The sequence below is a fragment of the Dunckerocampus dactyliophorus genome, chromosome 12 (assembly GCF_027744805.1).
Source record: "Dunckerocampus dactyliophorus isolate RoL2022-P2 chromosome 12, RoL_Ddac_1.1, whole genome shotgun sequence".
In the NCBI taxonomy this organism is placed as follows: domain Eukaryota; kingdom Metazoa; phylum Chordata; class Actinopteri; order Syngnathiformes; family Syngnathidae; genus Dunckerocampus; species Dunckerocampus dactyliophorus.
In genome coordinates, this window is record NC_072830.1 from 7614904 (window position 1) to 7635491 (window position 20588).

Below are 20588 nucleotides of genomic sequence, written 5' to 3' on the forward strand. Positions count from 1 at the left end.
ACATTTCAATGTTATGTTCCAGTGGAATCTGTGAACTGGCACAGTTACAGCATGCGAGTAACTCAGAATCCAAACTAAAATGGCCAGAAAAATATACTTTAAAAACTGAAAAATGGTTAAAATCGCCTTGTTTGTGTTTTCTTTTGACTTTTACAGTTAAAGTACACAATTTGGAGTGGCCTTTTATTGTCGCCAACCTGTGACGCACCTGTGCAATAAGCATGCTGTGCAATCTTGTGAGGTGGATGAATTATGAATGCTCACTAACACAGATTTAGACAGATTTGTGAACAATATTTTCAGCTCATGAAAAATGGCAGCAAATATAAAAGTTGTGCTTTTATATTTGTATTGAAAGAACAATTTATGGCTAAACATATGTTTACATTTGATTTAATGAAAACATTTGAATTAGCAAATGGTACTTTATAAAGATTTGCCGTTTATGACTGAAAATCTTTGACCCGCTGAAGAATTATTAAAATTTTCATGTAGCGAGTGTTCCCTCGCTACATCACAATTCACCTTTTGCCAGCTTGCTGTTTTTTTGAATTTTTTTAAGTGCAATTTTGTATAATTTTTTTAAACAACGTATGAACTGTGTTCCGCATCCTTTTGGTGTTTTAGAGCGATCTATCGGTGCTCTGTTGTATGCGTCTGTTATTGTATTAGCAGTAGAGGGTGTTGTATGTATCTTGTTGTACGAGCGCTGGCAAACAGCTTGCAGTGAGTCTGTTTGCAAGTTTTCTCCCTGACAAAACCCACAATGTCGTTGAAACGCACCCACAGGGCAGAGGAATCCAACCATCGCACAAAAAGTTGGACTTTTGGACATGCTGAAGGAAGGTAGAGGTTGTACTGTACTGTAAACAAATCTTCGGTTCAAGGATACGAGGACAGGATCAATATGTTTTACAAAGGGTACAAAAACGCTTCAGCCGAGCGGTGCGGTCAGAGAAGTGAAATACGTGAGAGTCACCTAATAATTTCTTGTGTCCAACTTAATATGTTAATCGTTAAAATTCATACCAAATTTGACCTGTGAGAGAGTTTAAAACAAGAGAGAAATGTGAGAAAATGTTAATGCCTGTCTGAGAAACGTGTATAAAGTGCATGGTGAGGGGTTTTACAGCCTTTAAACATATATAAAAATTGTAAAAATATAAAGTTGGGCTACTTTTGCGGGCTATTTTGGGAACCTATCCCCCGCGATAAACGACGGAACACTTCACTGCTTACGGGAGAAAATGAACTCAAAATCCAAACAATGTAAAGTCAAACTCCTAAAACAGACTTTAGGTTCTTTTTGCGTGGGATTCTACTAAAATCACGTGAGAACAGGCTTCACCATGCAACCCATACCAAGTCGGGGTCTCCAAACCTGCGGTAGGACACACACCTCTAGGCTTACCTTGGAGTACATGGCCCCATTCAGGACCTCTCCGTTGCGGATCCAGATGATTGAGGCCGCCGGTTTGGCGTTGTCAGCGTGGCAGGTCAGATTGAGCGGGTCGCCCGCTCTCAGGCTCACCACGGGCCCACCGCTGATGATGGGGTCCTCGGGTGGAACTATTGATACAGAGAGGCAGAGACACGAGATCAGTGTATGATAACAGCTGGCTTGTGTATCATTAACAACCTATGAATCTCTAATCAATTTGTTGACCCCTTGACAGAGTTTTGTGTATCAGGGCAAAGGCACTGCTGCCTCACACAGCCATTAAAGGACATGGAGAACGGCAAAATAAGGAAACTGCTAGATCTCATGATACAGGGATTCAAATTAGTTAGCGTATTTCCGTCAAAATGTAGCATCATTTACAAGTTAATATAACTCTGATACAGTACAGCTCCCGTCTTTGGTATCTTCAGGTATGCATATGGCTGATGAATATACTACTACTACTATATACAGTACTGTATGACACTGTTGATGTAAAAATACCTGCGAGTGACACCTGGAGGGATGCAGCTATCTGACACTTAGAATGTTAACAGACAAAACATACAAATCATTACCGACAGATGCAGTTTGACAGATAAAGAGCTTTTCATATTATAGCAGATGATCAGCTCTGTCACTGTCCAATACTGTTGATCCGTGCACAAATATCAACATTAATTATGCTGTAATTCACTAACCTCCCCCAGACACACAGCGGCTTGGCATGTATTTTTACTCCCCCTTGCTTCTGACAAATACAACGACGAGACGGAAACATCTCAGCAGTGCCGTATGCGCGTCTACACGCCATTGATCAAAGTAGCGTTCCTCTTCTACCCATGAGCTGTTTTCTTTTTTCAATCTAACTCAAACTGCGGTGAATTATTGATTGACCCGAATGCTCATTACAATGCAGATCTGGGGCGAGATGAAATCAAAGGCTGCAGGCAGCTGTCGAATCTTTCTACACAAGCGTCATGATTGGAAGGAAGGGCTGTTATGGGTTAGATTTGTGCTGTCAGGCGGCACCGGGAGATGAATGCAAATAAAGGAAATGTAATTTGGGACACTGTTTTGCACATTTAATGACAATACGTATAATTGGGCTGGTTGACAGCTCCTATAAAGGCGTATGTGACGTGCTGCTTGATGTGTGCATAACTCTCTACTTCATTTTTTTAAAACTCTTATCTGTGGAGTTTTTAAATTAATTGTTACATCTGGGGATTCCGACATCATCTACTTTTATTTGTTTGTTGCAAGCATTTTTACGACGACTACGCTCAAGAATTACCCAGTGGATTACAGTTAAAGTTGCCCCATCCTTTATTGATCTCTCGTTGCACATTTAAGTTTATTTTCTAACACTATATAGTGTAGATGATGTAGAGCGACAGCTAATTTGTTACTGATAGTTTGTTCACTTTCTGTGTTTACATGTTAGCTTTTTCTAATAGGGAGAGACAATAATAGTGAGTAGCTTATGCTGTGATGATACAAATAAATTCAATCAAACAATAAATAATAAATATAGTAATGCATACATATATACAGTACATTTCAATGGAAATTAATAGCGGAATGAAATATAAATAAATACGTAAATAAAGCAGTGAAACAAGTGATTATTATAATATTCATTAATAATAATTAATGATTAAATAATATGGGTGATTGAAAAGTAACTTCGTATTTTTAAATGCTTGTAATTTATTTCCGGACTTCTTAAAAGAACAGAATATGCTACGGAACACTATAGTATGGAGCAGGGGTCACCAACGTTTTAGCTACTTTTAGAAAATGAAAATGGCCACGAGCTACTCATTTTTGTAAAAATGATTTTCATACCTTATTTCAACCCAAACAAATCAAATATGCTTGTTTTACCAAAACATTCACAAAATGCTGGTATCCACAACTCACGTTTTATGTTTCAGAATACTTTTCTTTCTAGTGTTCTCACATTATTAACTGAAAACCTGAATGAAAAGCAGGCCTGCGGGCGCCTCATGTGGTCGTGGGGGGGCTACCTGGTGCCCGCGGGCACCACGTTGGTGACCCCTGGTATGGAGTTTTATTTAAAATTCAATATAGGCACCAGCATTCGCCTCCAGCTTCTCAAGACTGAAGGAACTCTTGTGCGATGGAAGACATAACTTCTCGTATTGGCCAAATTCCCAACAAAATAATCAATCTGAAAAGAAAACAACAACACAAACTTCATCCCCACACATAATGTAGTTTTGACAACAACAACAAAAAGAAAATTCTGTCAAAATTGACAAAAGAAATACATTCAACAAGATTTTTTTTTAATTTTTATTTTATTGTCTTATTTTTTACTTCATATAAGTATATTAAAAATAATAAGAATAAGAATCCTAACATTAAAATATATAAAACATGTTTTTTTTAATAATAAAAATAATACAATGACATTTTTTGGTGTGTGTGTTATTTTAATTATGTCCAGACTTTCATGGGCCACATCCTACTGTTTGTGTTTTCTGTATTTTACATTTCACTTTTTGTTGGGGTAAAATAACCAAAAATCAATCAAACTGCCTGCAATGTCTTGACTTTTTGTTCTATTGTGAGCTTCTAATTGATTAGGAAGCGTGGGTATACAGTACACCCCCAGGGCTACACGGTGTGTTTGATGGTGTGCGGTGGATCGTAAAACTCTTAAATACCACTCGCTGAAGTTAGCATTTTTTCCACTTCCAGGGGAACCTGTGCTCCTACTAAAATTCATCAATGCACACTTCCAGAAAGTAACTTGTGTTTTCTTTGGATACGGGGGTAAATTGCTTATTAAAATAACGACCTTGCAGTGCATTGTAATTCTTACACCGGGGAGGGCCCATCTTTCAAGTGTTGTGGGCGACCGGTGCATGCAGAGTGGCATTTTGGTCATTTAACAGCCATATTTGCATGACAAATACTTCTGCATAACATTACATTTTAAACGACAACACATGCAAATTGCGTTTGCCCGCCCTCCTCAGAGACATTGAGATCCGCCACTGTTTGAATGAGCGTTATGGGAAAACTTTAAGCAGGGCAATTATTTCAGACGGACTGGACTTCTTCTGTTAAATCAAAGACAATTCCCTCACTGCTTTGCTATTGTGTGTTTTGACTTTAAAATGCAGTGTTCATTTAGCCGGCTGCCTTTTATCCGCTCCTCATTAATATGCAGAGGGTTTGTTGGGCAGGAGGATTCTCAGGTCAAAGCGAGCAGAGCAGACGATGCTGTGCGATTATCGGAGCCAATGGGAAAAGAAAACTGTTTGTGAGAATGTGGTCACCTTCTTGTCCTCCATTGGCAGTTGGAAAACAAGGTCACAGAGATCTCATTAGTTTGTTCTGGTGTGCGCTATGTAAATACGGCGCGTGAAGAGCACTGTGACCCGGGGACGAGCCTAACATTTGTCATTTTAGGGAAACTGAAAAGAAGCGCTGTGACAGTTGATTGCAGAGATGTTGTTGAGATGGTGCGCTGTCAGTGCACACAGCACTCGGACGTTAATTAAATGTCAAGCATAGAAGGCAGTCATAAAAGCGTTTTATGGCATGATGGCGATGAGAGGATAATCTGACAATATGTGAGCGACGGGCCTTGGAAATCACGACAGCCATGACATGACTAAATTGAACATAAAAATCTTAAAAGCCTCACACAGGACGAAAAAACCTCCTGTCAAAGGGAAATAAGCCACATATAAACGTCAATTGAGGCGTCGTCCTTAGGTTGTGGTCAAAATGCTTCGGAAGACATGCTAGCATACATGTAATACAGATATCCTCTAATGTTTATAATCATTACACTAAAGCTCAGTAACTTAGTAACAAAAATAGGCCAATTAGTTGCAAAGTCTTGCCCAATGGTCAATAACTTAAGGGTCAGTCCCACTGTGTCATTTAACGATTCCATTTCAAGATTCCATCCAACGATTCCATCGTTCTGACTTTTTTTTTTATTAGCTTTTCAGCTGGTTTACAGGCAAATCCAGACAATGGCAGAGGATGACAAACTTTGGACATGTTCAAAATTCCCGATGCCCAGGTTTGGATAGCGATTGGCGGTTCTCATATGTTGCTCAGGCGATTCTTTTGCAGTTTTGCACTGACTAAAGTGGAAACTTACTGGTTTAAAGACTCTCATGGCTGTTGGGTAGATGGAAGTGTGACAGTAGTCCAAAATAGTATTCCAAGGTAGGAGTGATCCAAATATACAGTCATCCCTCATCACTTCATGCATCAAATTTCAAAAATATAACAATTACTATATCATGCTGTTTCATGGTTGAATATAGCCAATTAGTAAAAAAAAATGTATATTTAAGCACATTTTATTTGCCTAAATTAAGCATTTATTTTCAAACACAATTTCAAGCTAAAATACAAATATAAGGCATTCAGAAGACGCATTCAAAGATGTGATAATGTGTAGTATTCTACACTGGTCAATAGGTGTGAGTAATGTTACTGTAACGGTGAGGAGACACACAAGCAATAGATTTGATCGCCTGAACAACAGGCTTTTGTTGCAGGTTTGAATGATCTCACAACAGGCAACACGGGCGACTGTTGCAGCAGCAACCCATGGCAAACTAAAACTCGACTCTTAACACCCAACGTCACTTCTTATCCACCCCTGACTCCGCTGCCTTAGCACCGGCACACATTTAACAACAAATGAACAAGAGTGTTATATAAGTCTTATATGGCTCATTTGCTCTTATTATGTCCACTGTATTGGGTAATAAAGATGGTAAAGGTGACCATCGCGATGTTATTATTATATCTGTAGAGGGCTCTAATAATGTTAAAAAAAACGTATTTAGAAGGTTGTAAACATGTTTTCTATGATATCACTATGAACTACAAAACTCCGTCTATGAATAAGGAATCATACTTGGCAGAAATTCACTTATCACAGTCGAGTCTGGGATTACTGTACTTTAAAAATGAGTCATAGTGCGCACAGTAGCTACTGTAAAATAGGAGTGTAATATAGGTTGATTAGTCATGCCTGGGGAGTGATGCGCAAGGATGGTGTCAAAGATTGTGTGTCTTTGCCAAAGAGTGACTTTAAGATGCTTAATAAGCAGCCGTTACATAGGCGTTCAATGTGCAGTAATCTGGCCTTAATGAAGACGTTGCTCGTACTTAAAGGGACATTTTTTTAAAAGGTATTAAGATGGTACTCGTTCTTTTCTGGTTAAAAAAAAAAAAAAAAAGAATTTGCTGCCATATGACACTGCCTGGTGTAAATAGAGAGGCGCCCAATTAGGAGTGTGGCAAAACATCTTTATCTCAAACTATCGCGATATTAAACCCTACTATGAATGATCTATATGCTCTCACCTTGCATACCGCTTATCCTCAATAGGGTCATGGGTAAGCTGGAGCCTATCCCAGCTGAATGCAGCAAAATACAAACTATGAAGTCATTTTGTGTCACCCTATCACCGTATCAAAATGATTACCGTTATCATGAGACATGCATTGCAAGTCCTTTTGTGTCCTGTGCCGTGAGATTCCCAGCCCAACTCCCATTACTTGATGTGGCCCAGCCTCTCCCGTGGCCCTCAGTCAAATTGAGTTTAAGACCCCTGAGTTAGATTATACAAACACATACATGCAGACACTCCATCCTCGCACTTAATATGAATTACTTGAATTGCAGTTTATTTCTGAGTTAGCAAGATTGAACAACAACAACAATGGAAACTTGAAAAACTGCAAGAAACCATTCCACCATTGGGGTTCACGGCAAGACCTAATAGCACAAGAGGTAGTCACATTCTTTTCATTGTGCTTGCTGAGGGAAATGGTAAAAGCTGACCCATAACATATCATTATGACTGACACGAAATTCATTTCATTTCGTCCAAAATGGTCCACTTAGTCCACCTTATTACCGCCAGGTCTGACAGTTATACAGAGTCTATGCCTTGAACTTGAATCAGCCATCATCATTACTGGGCTGTTTGCAAACTCGGCAGTCCCTAATGGTTCTAAATTAGCTCTTTACTGCAGCTATTCGATAGTCTTGGCATAAGTCGTGTGGTCAGTGGGACAGATTGATCGCTCCTCTTTAATTACAGGGGCTGACTCACTGCAAAACCAACAGCACTCACTATACCCGCCTTCCCCTCCCCCATTGGCATTATAACGCAACTGCTTTCAGCGCTTTCACAAATTTTCATTCTCGGATGCTGCAATTGGACCCTGCCGCCTACATACAGGAGGCTGGTGTTTGATCCGAGACAGCAACCACACACAGAAAATAAGTTCTTTTTCGACAAAATAAACTACATTACTTTGTGTTACCTTGTGATAATGGGCTGTAAATACCACCTCCAAGCTGCAAAGTCTGTGTTTACAGTAACCCTTGGTCTATTGCAGTTAATTGGTTCCAGATGGAATATTTTCATGGTTCGAGTATAGAAAACCTGTTTACGACCTTCTAAATACGGCTTTTAACATTATTAGAGCCCTCTAGACATGAAATAACACCCCTTTTCACCTTTACACGCTGGTAAATAAATAAACACTCTTCTAAATAAATAAATGTAAAGCAAAAACATCAACTGATTGTAATGGAACCAAAATGGAAACGGATAAAAAGGATTACCAATGAGATCGCAGAACCGCAGACCTGCATTAGTATTTTATCATTCCAGAATGGTAAATTTCCAACCAAATGAACACAGGTCAAGTAGTTTCAATTTTCAAAAATGGAGACAAACATCAATATACAAACTATCGAGCAGTTTCCTTATTACCACAATTCCCCAAAATTATTCAGAAGCTATTCAACAGCAGGTTGGACAAATGTACCTATAACAATGAATTACTCACGGACAGTCAATACGGATCCAGAGCTAACATTTCAACCTCCATGACACTGATGGAAATTACAGAGGAAATGACCAACACTATAGACCACAGAAAGTGTGCAGCTGTAATATTTATGGATCAGACAAAAGCTTTCAATATCCTAATTACAACATCCTAATTACAAAATTAGAAAGGTACGGAATCAGAGGGATAGTTTTGAATTGGGTCAAAAGCTACCTAGCAAACAGGAAGCAATATGTGAAGCTAGGAGAATACACAAGTTCACATTTTACATGCGGCGTACTCCAGGGGTCAATACTGGGACCAAAACTGTTCAACTTATACACTGATGATATATGACGAAAGACTTAAAGCTAGTATTATTCGCAGACGATACTACTGCTTTTTGTTCTGGGGAAAGTACACAAGAGCTAATTAAAAAAGTCACAGAGGAAATGACGAAACCAAAAAGACGGTTTGATGAAAATAGATTGTCCTCACAAAACACTTGCGACAGTGCACGAGGGATACGGCGGAAGACAAATATAACGCCGAGTGTTTTGTGAGGTTAGATTTTTTTTCAGAAGGGTTTTTTGTGATGCAAATGTATTAATCTTTTGAAAGCATATTGTTTTGAGAAGCCAAACTCTGTACTTCATCGTCTTAAAAGTGGAACTATGTTCTTCATCACAGAAATCTGACAGAGAACTGGACTTAGGAGACCAAGGGGTGGGTAAGTATCTGTTAATGGACTACAGTGCTGATGGGGATGTCATACAACTTCATGTAGAAAATCAGAACTATCCCTTTAACACTCAAAAGTGTCCCTAATAAATGTACAAACAAGTACCAATATGAGTTTAAATGAAATGAAATTGAAATTGAAATTGAAATTAAATTAAATTAAATTAAAAAAAAAACAATTTTACAGTTTTTCCATAATGCATTGTGTCTTAGCAAAGAATTTCATTGGAGGACAAGCGGCAGAGATGGATAGATGGATGGATGGATGAATAGATGGATGGATGGTTAGATAGATAGATAGATGGATAGATGGATGGATGGATGGATGGATGGATGGATGAATGGAGCCAGATGAGCCCAGAGGGAGGCTGACATAATTGCAGTGCCCGGCAGGCACCAATTCATGCGTTGCTCGGATGCAATGCATTATGGGAAAACTTTTTTTTTAATTCCCCCTCGGTCACTCTCCGGCCACCGCACTGGCCATGGAGACATTTCAGGTATCAACTTATTGCCACTCCTATATGAGTGATCTCACCTTGGCCACCTCAATGAAAAATTTCTGGCTCCACCACTGGCACTGATAGCTCGTGTGATTGTCTCCTCCCAAGAAGGACCTGCTGTTTCCTCACTGACTCGTGAGCAGCAGAGTATTTAAACGATTATTAGCAGTTCTGAAGTCAAGGAGATGTCACGAGATTAAAACTTAGCCATAAATTAGCCACACCACTGAATAAGCCGCAGGATTCAAAGTTTTAGAAAAAAGTAGCGGTTTATACACCGGAAATTACGGTAGTTGGAAAATGTAAAATAATTTGAACCTTTTGTCTAACTGAGGCTCTTTGTTTTTGTATTTTATGTAGAAATATATATTTGCAATCTGTTTCATATTGAGCATATAAATGAAGCCATAAAGACAATACTTGATTAGAGCTGCCACAATTAATCGATAAATCAACGATGAATCAATTATCCTATTAATTGACAACTATTTTGGAATTCGGTTAATCATTTTTTGATTAAAAAATACAAATATCCTCTATTTTCAGCCTCTCAAATGTGTATATTTTTTTCATTTCTGTAGTCATCCATGAAATCAGAGCTATTATCTTTTGTGTTTTGGGCAAAACAAGAAATTCACACACATCGGCTTTGACTTTGGAAAACAATCAACATTTTTACCACTTTTCTGATATGTTGCCGACCAAACTACTAGCTGTTTGTGTTTGTTTCATATCGATTTCGTCCATCTAGGGCCTAACCGGTTACTCGATTAATATAAACCACAAAGGAAGCCGATTCTCTAAAAAGAGCAGAACTTCCCATCACTAGATGACAATAATAGATATTGAAGATGGCCTCTCTCCTGGCTGTGCATTACAAAATGGCTAATTTGTCAATAATACCAAAAGGAATGGACGCCAAAATGTAAAAAAAACCTCGCTTCTGGAGCAGTAAACACCTGCTCGTTCATTACCACATTGGTACACAATTGTTTTTGTTTTTGTTATCAGCGGTTAACTACATTTTACACATGTATGACCGTTTTGCTTGGACATTTAAAAGATTATTTGTTATTTCCTAAGGGAAAAATAGCTTGCCGAGCGTCAATAATGAATTTTTTCTGACATTAGAGGTTCCAGTGTACATGAATCACCTATTAGACAAGTTTTACCTTTCAGTGCTAATGTTTCTTCCAAAAATAGAAGAATATGTGAGGGGATTGGCTGTCATCTTTAGCCAGGTAAGAACTCCTGCGCTGAATTGAACCCGCTAGGCCATATCTAATTTGGGGGAGACTCCTGCAAAGAAGTATTGGGAGCATTTTGTGAGCACCCCGTGGCGTTCCCAGTGTGTGAGCAATTGAGAAAAAGCAATTTGGAGCTGGGAATGAAGGAGCGAAGTCCCCCCTTCACAAGGAGGGCATAGGGAAAGAAATGCAATGTGGAGCTTCCGCCCGCGCTTTGGCTGACGTGTCCTGAACAACAATGAGCTTCTTGACTTTTCCCGTCTGTCGTCTGCAGAAGAAAGCTCGCGCTGGGCCGTCTGTCACCCCGACTGCGACAGCTTGTTTGTGATAGATCGAGAAAGGAAGCAGTCAAAATGAAGAGGAGGGATGAGGGAATACCCGCTGCAGGTGGATACAAGGAACATGCATGACTCACTGGGCCAAATCACCAAAATTCATCTGTCTGTGCTGTCATTCCACATCTGTGTGAGAGTTCTTCAGGTGTGCGCAAATGCATACAAATAATAAACATGCATCGTGGCTATAAAGTGGATTAGGCAGGAGTGCAACGTGGAAGACTGAAGGGCAAAAACTAGTCAAGATTTAATTATAGATTTAAGAGGAAACAGGCGAAAAACAGTAATCTTTATGTTTAATGCTCGTCCTATAAACATGGGGGTGGTGAAGGGTCTGAAGCAAAGCACGGGAGAAATAGAAATAATGCTATTGTGTCATAGAAAGATTAAAAAAAGAGGTTTTAGTTTTGGTAATAGAGTTATATTTAGGAAAGAGCGAAACACGTATTTAATGCCAAAATATATTACATTTTTTATCATATGCATACAGTGGCACCTCGGTTCTCATTATTAATTAAAAAAAAAAAAAAAAAGTAAGAAAACCAAAGCAGTTTTTCCCATATGAAATCCAATTAATCTATTCCAGACATCGAAAAATATATTTTATAGAAAATAATTATAGTTTTACATGCAGAAAACAGTGCAAAATAATTATAAATGATGAATGGATAGTATAACATAATTTTAACCTTTATTGAAGGGTGAAAACGGTGAGTAGTGGAGAGGATGGAGGGGAGTGGGCGATATTGTACGATTGTATTGTACGATAGACGTATACAAAAACTGTTGGCAAAAAATGTTTGTTGAAAAACGAATCCTACGAAAACCGGGGCTTTTAAAAACCGAGGTTTGACTGTACAGTAAGCCCTCATTTATTGCGGTTAATTGGTTCCAGACCTGACTGTGATAAGTGAATTTCAGTGAAAGCTGAAGATTCCTTATTCATAAATGGCATGTTTTCGTAGTTACAACATAGAAAACCTGTTTATAAGTACGGTTTTTAACATTATTAGAGCCTTGTAGACATGAAATAGCACCCCTTTAGTCATCTTTACACTCGTATTACCCAATACAATAGGCATAATCGGAGTAAATAAGACATAATATAGACCTTGTTTCTTTTTTTACTTACAGGACATCTTGCGGTGGCTAATGTAACATCACTGACACCTATTGACTAACATGTCTTTCATAGCGTTTTCTGAATGAATGAATGAAATTATAATTTGTATTTTAGTTCATTCGGTAATTTTTATACTTGAAAATGCTTAATTTTGGCCAAAAATTCGTACAACTTGCTTAAACATACATATATATATATATATATATATATATATATATATATATATATTACTAATAATAGGCCGTATTCAACCACCAAACAGCATGATTCATTAATTAATATATTTTGAAAAACTGGGACAGAGTGAAGCCACCAAATTCAAAGCACAATGTGGCGAGGGGCGGCTGTATTCGAAAAAGCTGTCAATATGACCCAGTGCAGTTCTACACCACTGCAAACTCTCTCTGGCAGCGTCAGTCAATTAAAAGTGAGCAATATTCTCTCGACATGATCTTAGTTTAAAAAGGCTGCAGGGTGGTAGAAGAGCACAATATCTTTCAAAAAGCGTATTTCCAATTATTTGTCTGTTTTAGATGAAACAATCGTTGATATACTCCTTAAAACAATTAACACTCATTTATTATGCAGTGTTAATTAGACACAGCACAGTTTTTATACAGTTGTTTTGTAGAGCACACATTGATTCATGACAGTCCCCCCCCTCCTACGGCTGTTTTTTTTCCCAAAGAAAAACAAAAAAAATACAGTCTGGCTGCAATATTCACGCACCTGTCCACAGCCTCACTGATATCATAGATGCTGTTATCTGTCCATCTTGTTTGCCTTTTTTTTCTCTCCACTGAGATGCAATATTTGTTTAGACTAACTGTACAGTTGCACTAGTCAATTACAGGGGTTACTATGAAGACAAGTCCCTAAACATATATACCACTACTGTACATGATGTGCGTTGCAAAAGCATGATTGAGGAACTTAAAGGGCTCAGTTGTCCTTGCAGAAATGGTGGAAAAAAATACTTAAACATAAAAAAAAAAAAATATATATATATATATATATATATATATATATATATATATATATATATATATATATATATATATCGTTCTTATAGGTGTAATAATAGTCACATGTGGTGTGCTTATTAAATACGTTTCAGGAAAGGACTTTATTGCTCTGATACAGAACAGGCAAAAAAATAGTCCAACTAACAACGCTGTGCAGTATTCCACAAAAAGGGCAAAATCTTATTACGATAGCTGGGACGTTTATTTACCTGAATGCAAAGTGGACAAGGCGTTAATTGGAAGAGATGTTGTAATTTCCGAAATGACAGAACCAATGTTGTAAGAGTGGTAAGGAGCTGCTGAGCCAGCATTAGTGAGACGCATGAATTCCTACAGTACGACGCGTGTGACAAGCATGCAACTAATCTTTTAAAGCACATGCAGAGCTAGATTGATAGATTAAGAATGCTAACCGCTCATGACGCTTCAGATACAGCCACTGTCATCTTGTGGCACTAATAAAAAATCAGGAAGTTGCCTGAAGGCACAGCTCTTAATGCCACTGTTTTTTTCCTGGTGGGTATTTGCTTAGTAGACAACACACCCGGTGACGATGAGAAAACTGAATGGAAGTGTTAACTGGAGCATTTACGGAATCTAACACTCCTAATGCTCATGTGTCTATTTACTCTGTGGTTTAGCATCGTTGCAAATACTGTATAAGGGTTTATCCGCGATGACTGACTTTGTTTTGTCAATGCACCACCAACAACAAAAGACACCCTTGAGCTTTAGTTGTTATGAATATTTAGCGCTGCAACACAGGTCTAACAAATTAACAACGCCACAGGAGGAGGAAAAACACATTGATTGATTGATTGAAGAGTTTTATTGTCATATGCACAGTAAAACAGGCAGTTATACTATGCAATGAAATTCTTATTCTGTTCATCTAGTATGCGTCGCGATCACTCTTTAGAATGACAGCTAGTCTATCAATCCGATGTTTCGTCACAAGGCCATGATCACATTGTTTATCAATCTCGGTCATTTACAAAGCAAAAAGGAGGTCTCCATAGCAACTGGAAATACAGTTGGTGTAACGATGGAATAGTTTTTTCTTTTCTTTTCTTTAGACATTTTTTCATTTTTTTTTTCCATAATAAAAATGTGATTTTTGCTTTCTTGTATGGTTATGTCAGGCCTTTCAAGGACAAAGTCAATAAAACACAAAGAGAGGAGCAAATAAGACCGTGTGCCTTCTGTGTTATGTCCGAGCTCATCACAGTCCAGACTGGAGTTGGCGCAGAGGCTTTTGGACGGATATAATGCTATAAAATATGGAGGTTGGAGTTTTGGATTTATTCTGTTGTCAGCTTGGGGAAGGAAGTGGTTATGTATTGTGTGTATGTGTGTGTGTGTGTGTGTGCACGCACAAGCACAGGTGTGTGAGGTCGTAGCTCTCTTCCATGTCAATACACACGCTCTGTCTTGGCTGGCAAGTAATTGACAGCTTGGAGTTTGCAGTCACACAGGCCTGGCATATATTTCCCTCCATGCACCGCATCAGCATGAAGCTCCCCCTCGGCACCGCATTCTCCACTCAACTTACTTGGCAGGGGATTTAAACAAACACCTTCCATTAGGGCTTATGGGGGAATGAGGAAGAATGATAAATTCCCCTCGCCCTCAATCAGCTAAATAGGTGATAAAGGCTTCCCATTTCTTATTCCTGATGAAATGCAGTCAACCCTACTACGACACTCCCTGTTGATTGCACTTTAAAGTCATTTATAAGCATAGCCTTTTCTGCCTTTAATTATGAGTATTTGATGAAAGCGCCTCCAAGACTGCTAAAATTTGGAATTAAAGCAAAATCTTTCAGGAAAATTTGCCTTAAAAGTCGTGCAACTGGCACGTCCGACGTTCACAGCGACAGAAGGTGAAGCCTAGGAAGTATCTTGTTTTATTGATTTCACATTAATTTAAACCCGTGATTAATCATTATTGAATTTTAAGATAGATGCATTTTATTGGATTCATTTCACAGTAATCCCTCGTTTATCACGGTCAACTGGTTTCAGACCCGAACGTGTTAAGTGAATTTCCTCAAAGTAGAATTTCTTATTTATAAATGGGATATTTTCGCAGTTAAAGCATAGAGCACTTGTTTACGGCCTTCTAAAACATTTTTTTAACATCATTAGAGCTCTCTAAGACATGAAATAACACCCTCATAGTCACCTTTACACCTGTATTACCCAATATAGTACACATAATAGCAGAAAACGACATAGATAAGACTCCTGCTCATGCGTGTTGCTGTAAATGTTTCTGGTGCTGGGGGAGCTGAGTAGGGGCGGACAGGAAGTGGCGTCGGGGGTTCAGAGTTGAGTTTTAGTGTGGGTTACAGCCACAACTGCAGCCGGTGTTAGGGATTATTGTGCCTGTTGTGAGATAATTCAAAGCTGCAATACGCGTTCTCCCGGCGATCGGTCACGTAACATTACTGACACCTGGTGACTAGTGTAGAATACGACGTGTCATCACACCGTCTTCGAATCATTTCTTGTGAATTATTATTATTTTTGTTCCTTTAGCCATTTTTATGCTGGAAAATGCTTAATTTAGGCAACAATATGTACAGTTTGCTTAACTATGCATATTCTTGGCTAACAATAGGCCCTATGCCATATTCAACCACAAAACTGCATGATTTATTAATTAATATATTTTTGAAAAACCGTCATAGGGTGAAGCCACAAAATTCAAAGCGCAAATTACTGTACAATTGCATGGCTTCTTTTTACACTTGTATAACAGTTACCTAAAATATGACCTTTGCACTTACAGGACTTAGGCTTGTCCATTTTGACACTGGAACTAATTAATGTAATATTGATATGAATATTTTATTAAAATCTAAACTATTTGGAGATCCCACTGTGTCCAAAAAGTACTAGAATGACACTCAGTAGATCACAGACCTCCAATTAGGCTACACAATGCACACTGCCCCTCAAATTAAAGTTAATTCAAACTAGATGCTTTAGGCCACAGTGGAATTCCTCATTTTGCACCTAAACCAGATCTGCTTTAAAATTTAATGCATTCTTACTTTGCCCGTGTGCCAAACTTCTAATAACGTTTCTTGGACATTGGCTAAAAAGTTTTTGGGTAGACCAGATAACTAACTAACAAACAGTGATAAAAAAAATAATAATAATAACTTCAGAAGGCAACAATCTGAGGATGCTAAGCAGGTCAAGATGCTGACACTCAGTAACACCATGAGGAAAAATGCTAATGCGATTAAAAGTTTCCAAATGGTAAAAAATAGATTAAAAGTAAAGAATCTGCAAGTGAGCTTTTAAGCTCTGCGTGGAAGTACCTCGTACCAATGATTATTCACTCATATCCATTTGCAGGGCGGCCAAAGAAACAGTACGCTTCAATTTGTCTTCCCCTTCTCTCCGTTTCTGCTGCAGCCTTCTCCCTCCTCTACAAATCGTTAGTTTCACTTTTCATTAGGCCGAATCAATAAGGTGGATCAGCCGCTCGTGGCGAGGATACGGTGCGGCAGACACCCCGCGCTTCCAGCTCTCGCCTCGTTTGCTTTTTGCTCTCTGCTGGCTGGCTGACTCCAAGTTATCTGTGAAAGCAACGCTCCATCCTCCAAGGTGGGGAGTCGTGGGAAGCAGCAGGATGCTTTTGTAAGGCCCGATAAAGTAAGTCCATGCCGACAAAGTTTATACGATTAGCGGTGAGGGAAAATTGGTCGAAAATTCGGATCCAAATCATTGAGTCAGCTCGAGCATCATGATTGGGACAGTGAGGAAATATAGCATACCATAAATGGTCAAATTCAGTGACGTGCAGCGAGGTTCATTTTGTTTTGTGAAGAGCAGAGCAGAGGATTTAGAGCAGAGATTCTTAAACACAGGGCCCCGGCTCTCGCTTGGGCCGCCAGCGCTCTTATATGACTGTATATAAGGGCTGTTATCTGTGAGACAGTCAGTTGCAATACCGCCTCCCACCACCGGTGGGAGTAATACATCAGTCACTTGTTACGGAAACTCGAGGGCAGAAGAAGACACTGAACTAGCAATTAAGTGATGGAGAAGTTTTAAAAAGAAAAAAATCAAGATGAAACTAAGGACGAATCCCCTCAAAAGGCAACATTTTTCCGGAAATACAACCCAGACTTTATCAAGCACGGACTTATGAATGGAGGCACCGAGGCACAGCGCAGCTTAACGTTGTCCAACGAAGCTCTGAAACTATCCTCTAAATTTTAGAGAATAAGAAAAAAAAGAAGAAAATATTTCACGTTTGTTAACCTTTATTTTTTTTAATTCTTCTCATTCCCATACATTTTAAAAAATTGTTTGTTATTTGAATTTTATATTTATCATATACAAATATATACAAATGTACTAATTCCATTTGCTTGCACATTGCTCAGTCCAATATTTTTTAAATTCTATTATTAATTTACATTTAAAAATATATTTCATTTTTGTTAAATATATATAATTTTTATTTTACTATTTTTTTTAATTTTCAATTTCATTTTATTCATTTATTTTTTTAATCAACCTCCCCTGACTCCAATTATCACCAGGGTGTTTATTTACCTCTAAGCTAATGCCATCTTGTGGAGATAATAAAAACAAAATAAAATACAGGAGGTTGCCTACAGCCACAGCCGTTAATTCCAATGTTTTTTGACCTGGAGCTAATTGGAAGCGCTGTTAACGACTTGGTTTTGTAGACCATAAATGCACCATGTATTCCACTGTGTTGCATGTTTAATGCAGACTTACCGAGCACAGTGAGGCGGGCAGGCCGGGATCTCATGGCAGCCTGGACCGCCTGGCACTCGAACACAGCGTCGTCCATCAGCTCCACGCGCTGGATTCGCAAATGATGTTCTCCTGAGCCGTGGTCGCCAATCACTGTGTAACGGGGATAGCCTGCAGCACAAACATACAGTACATGTGCACACTTCAAACACCCTGAAAGTCAAATACATGAAGGCAGAAGATTTGCATAGAAAACTCAGACAGAACTGTTTGTTGTGGGTTAATTGTGTTAATATAGTCACAATGCATACAGGTTTTTATAGCACTGCTGGCAGTGTTAATGAGGTGTAGAGGTGCTGAAAGAAGACAGATGCTTTGCTGCAACCACAAAGAGTTGAATTCCACTTGCTTGCACATTGCTCAGTCCAATGATTTGTAGTTTAATAATGCAGGAAAGCACGGGGGATATCCACGAGACGTACATTTAGCACAAGTCAAGCCCAACGGCTTTGAGATATCCCCCTAACTAATATTGAAATATGCATTGAGAGTGCGTTGCCGAGTGCATCCCTCCACTGGGGTGAATAAGCCCAACAAAGAGTATGTTTCAGCTCTTTCTAATACTTCTGGAATTGCCTGTCCCCTCAGATGTATTTCCGTTTCTCTAATTACTGAGGACAGATATGATGAGTAGATATGTTCATAAAAACGACATCTCAGACTATGTGGTGTTAGATATAATAATTACACCTTTAGATTCAGTCTATTATCTCACATTGAAAAGCAGTTCAACAACAGGTTATATACATTCATGAATAAGAATGCATTACTCACGGACAGCCAATAAAGATACACAGCAAATACTTCTACTTCCATGGCATTAATTGAAATAAACAAGGAAATGACCAACGCTGAAGACAGCAGAGAGTGCACAGCTGCAGTATTTACGGATTTAACAAAAGCATTTGATACAATTAAACACAATATCTAAATTAACGGTATGGAATCGGAGGGTTAGTTTTGAACTGGGTAAAAAGCTACTTGGCAAAGAGGAAGCAACACGTGACGCACGGAGAATATGCATTGGCAAGCTAAACATTTTGTGCAGTGTCCCCCAGGGGTCAATACTGAGACCAAAACTGTTCAACTTATATATACATGACATCTGTAAAGTCACAAAAGGCCTAAAGCTAGTATTATCTCCAGACGATACATTTCGCTCTGGAGAAGAGCTAATAAAAAAAGTCACAGACTAAAAAGATGCTCTGATAAAAACAGATTATCCCTAAACCTCAGTAAAACTAACATCATGTTATTTGGTAAGAGCAGAAAGGATACTCATGCACAAATACAAATAGACCGTGTAGACATTGACAGGTGTGACAATAGGCGACAAAATGAGTTGGAAATCCCACATTAAAAACATACAACATAATGTGGCAAGAAATACTTCAATACCGTCCATCCATCCATCTTCTATACTGCTTATCCTCACGAGAGTTGTGGGCATGCTGGAGCCTATCTCAGCTGACTTTGGGCAAGTGGCGGGGTACACCCTGGACTGGTCGCCAGCCAATCGCAGGGCACATACCGACAAACAACCATTCACCCTCACATTCATACCTTTGGACAATTTAGAGTCGCCAATTAACATACTCTACATGCATGTTTTTGGAATTTGGGAGGAAACTGGAGGACCCGGAGAAAAGCCACGCACGCACGGGGAGAACATACAAACTCCACACATAGAGCTCCAATTTCACCTTGTCAGATAAGCTATTCATATTTTTATCGGCATTTAAAAGCCACATGGGAGACAATATGTGAATTGTTACACTAGCCAGCCTTAGAGCAGCTTTGCAAAGAAACACTATAATCATATTTTTCACTTCCTTCTTTCCCAAAAGCTCTATAAGTATCAATCCGCCAAATGCTGGTGAAATATAGATTTTTCAGTAACTGCAGTGCTACCTGATAACTCGTGTCGGCCACAAAGACCCCACAACACCTCCGTTTTTCACTGTAAAGTTCTTTACAGTCTGGGGATATACTGTTCGTTCAGAAACTGTACATTGCCATAGCAAGTCCTTGAATTTTTCTACTGCAAAAGCAGTCTGCCCAAAGTCCACTTACTGACGCTTGGTTCATTGAATCCAGTTGTCTTTAATAGAGCATGAAGCAGGCTTGGTTTTATGCTGGTGCGGTGAGTTATAGCCGATTAAGCCACTCTCTGCATTTCATTTCTGCATTTAATCTTAAGGGTTCAAACAAGTGGGAGTGCGAAGGACAAAGGAACACATCAACATTAAAGCTAGGGAGATTATCACCAAAGCAAAAAAATATGTGAGACTGAAGGTGATAACGTCTTCTATCCTTAAATTTGGTGACAATGTGCCCTACACTGAGTGAGCTAGCGCATTAAAGCGGGCTGTAAAAGTAAAAGGGTTTAATGTGGACCCATCTCATTTTAAAAGCTTCAATTAATAATATTAATAATCACTGACGGGGAAAGACATGTTGCTTTTGCTTGAGAAGTGCCTGAAATAGCAGACACATCATTATGTGCGCAA

The 20588-nt window shown here is 38.8% G+C and overlaps 1 protein-coding gene across 11 annotated transcripts in view; it reads right to left on the bottom strand.

The window, feature by feature from the left end:
* kirrel3b (kirre like nephrin family adhesion molecule 3b) overlaps positions 1 to 20588 on the bottom strand; it is a 242843-nt gene that overhangs the window by 72901 nt on the left and 149354 nt on the right. For 7 of the 11 annotated variants that reach the window (XM_054793824.1, XM_054793820.1, XM_054793819.1 and 4 more), the window contains exons 4-5: positions 18040 to 18189; positions 1400 to 1569 (exon numbers count right to left, since the gene is read on the bottom strand). In XM_054793824.1, coding sequence (XP_054649799.1) covers positions 1400 to 1569; positions 18040 to 18189 — 320 coding nt within the window. The remainder of the gene's footprint in view (positions 1 to 1399; positions 1570 to 18039; positions 18190 to 20588) is intronic. The other 4 variants (XM_054793825.1, XM_054793821.1, XM_054793827.1 and 1 more) reach the window with 1 other exon arrangement.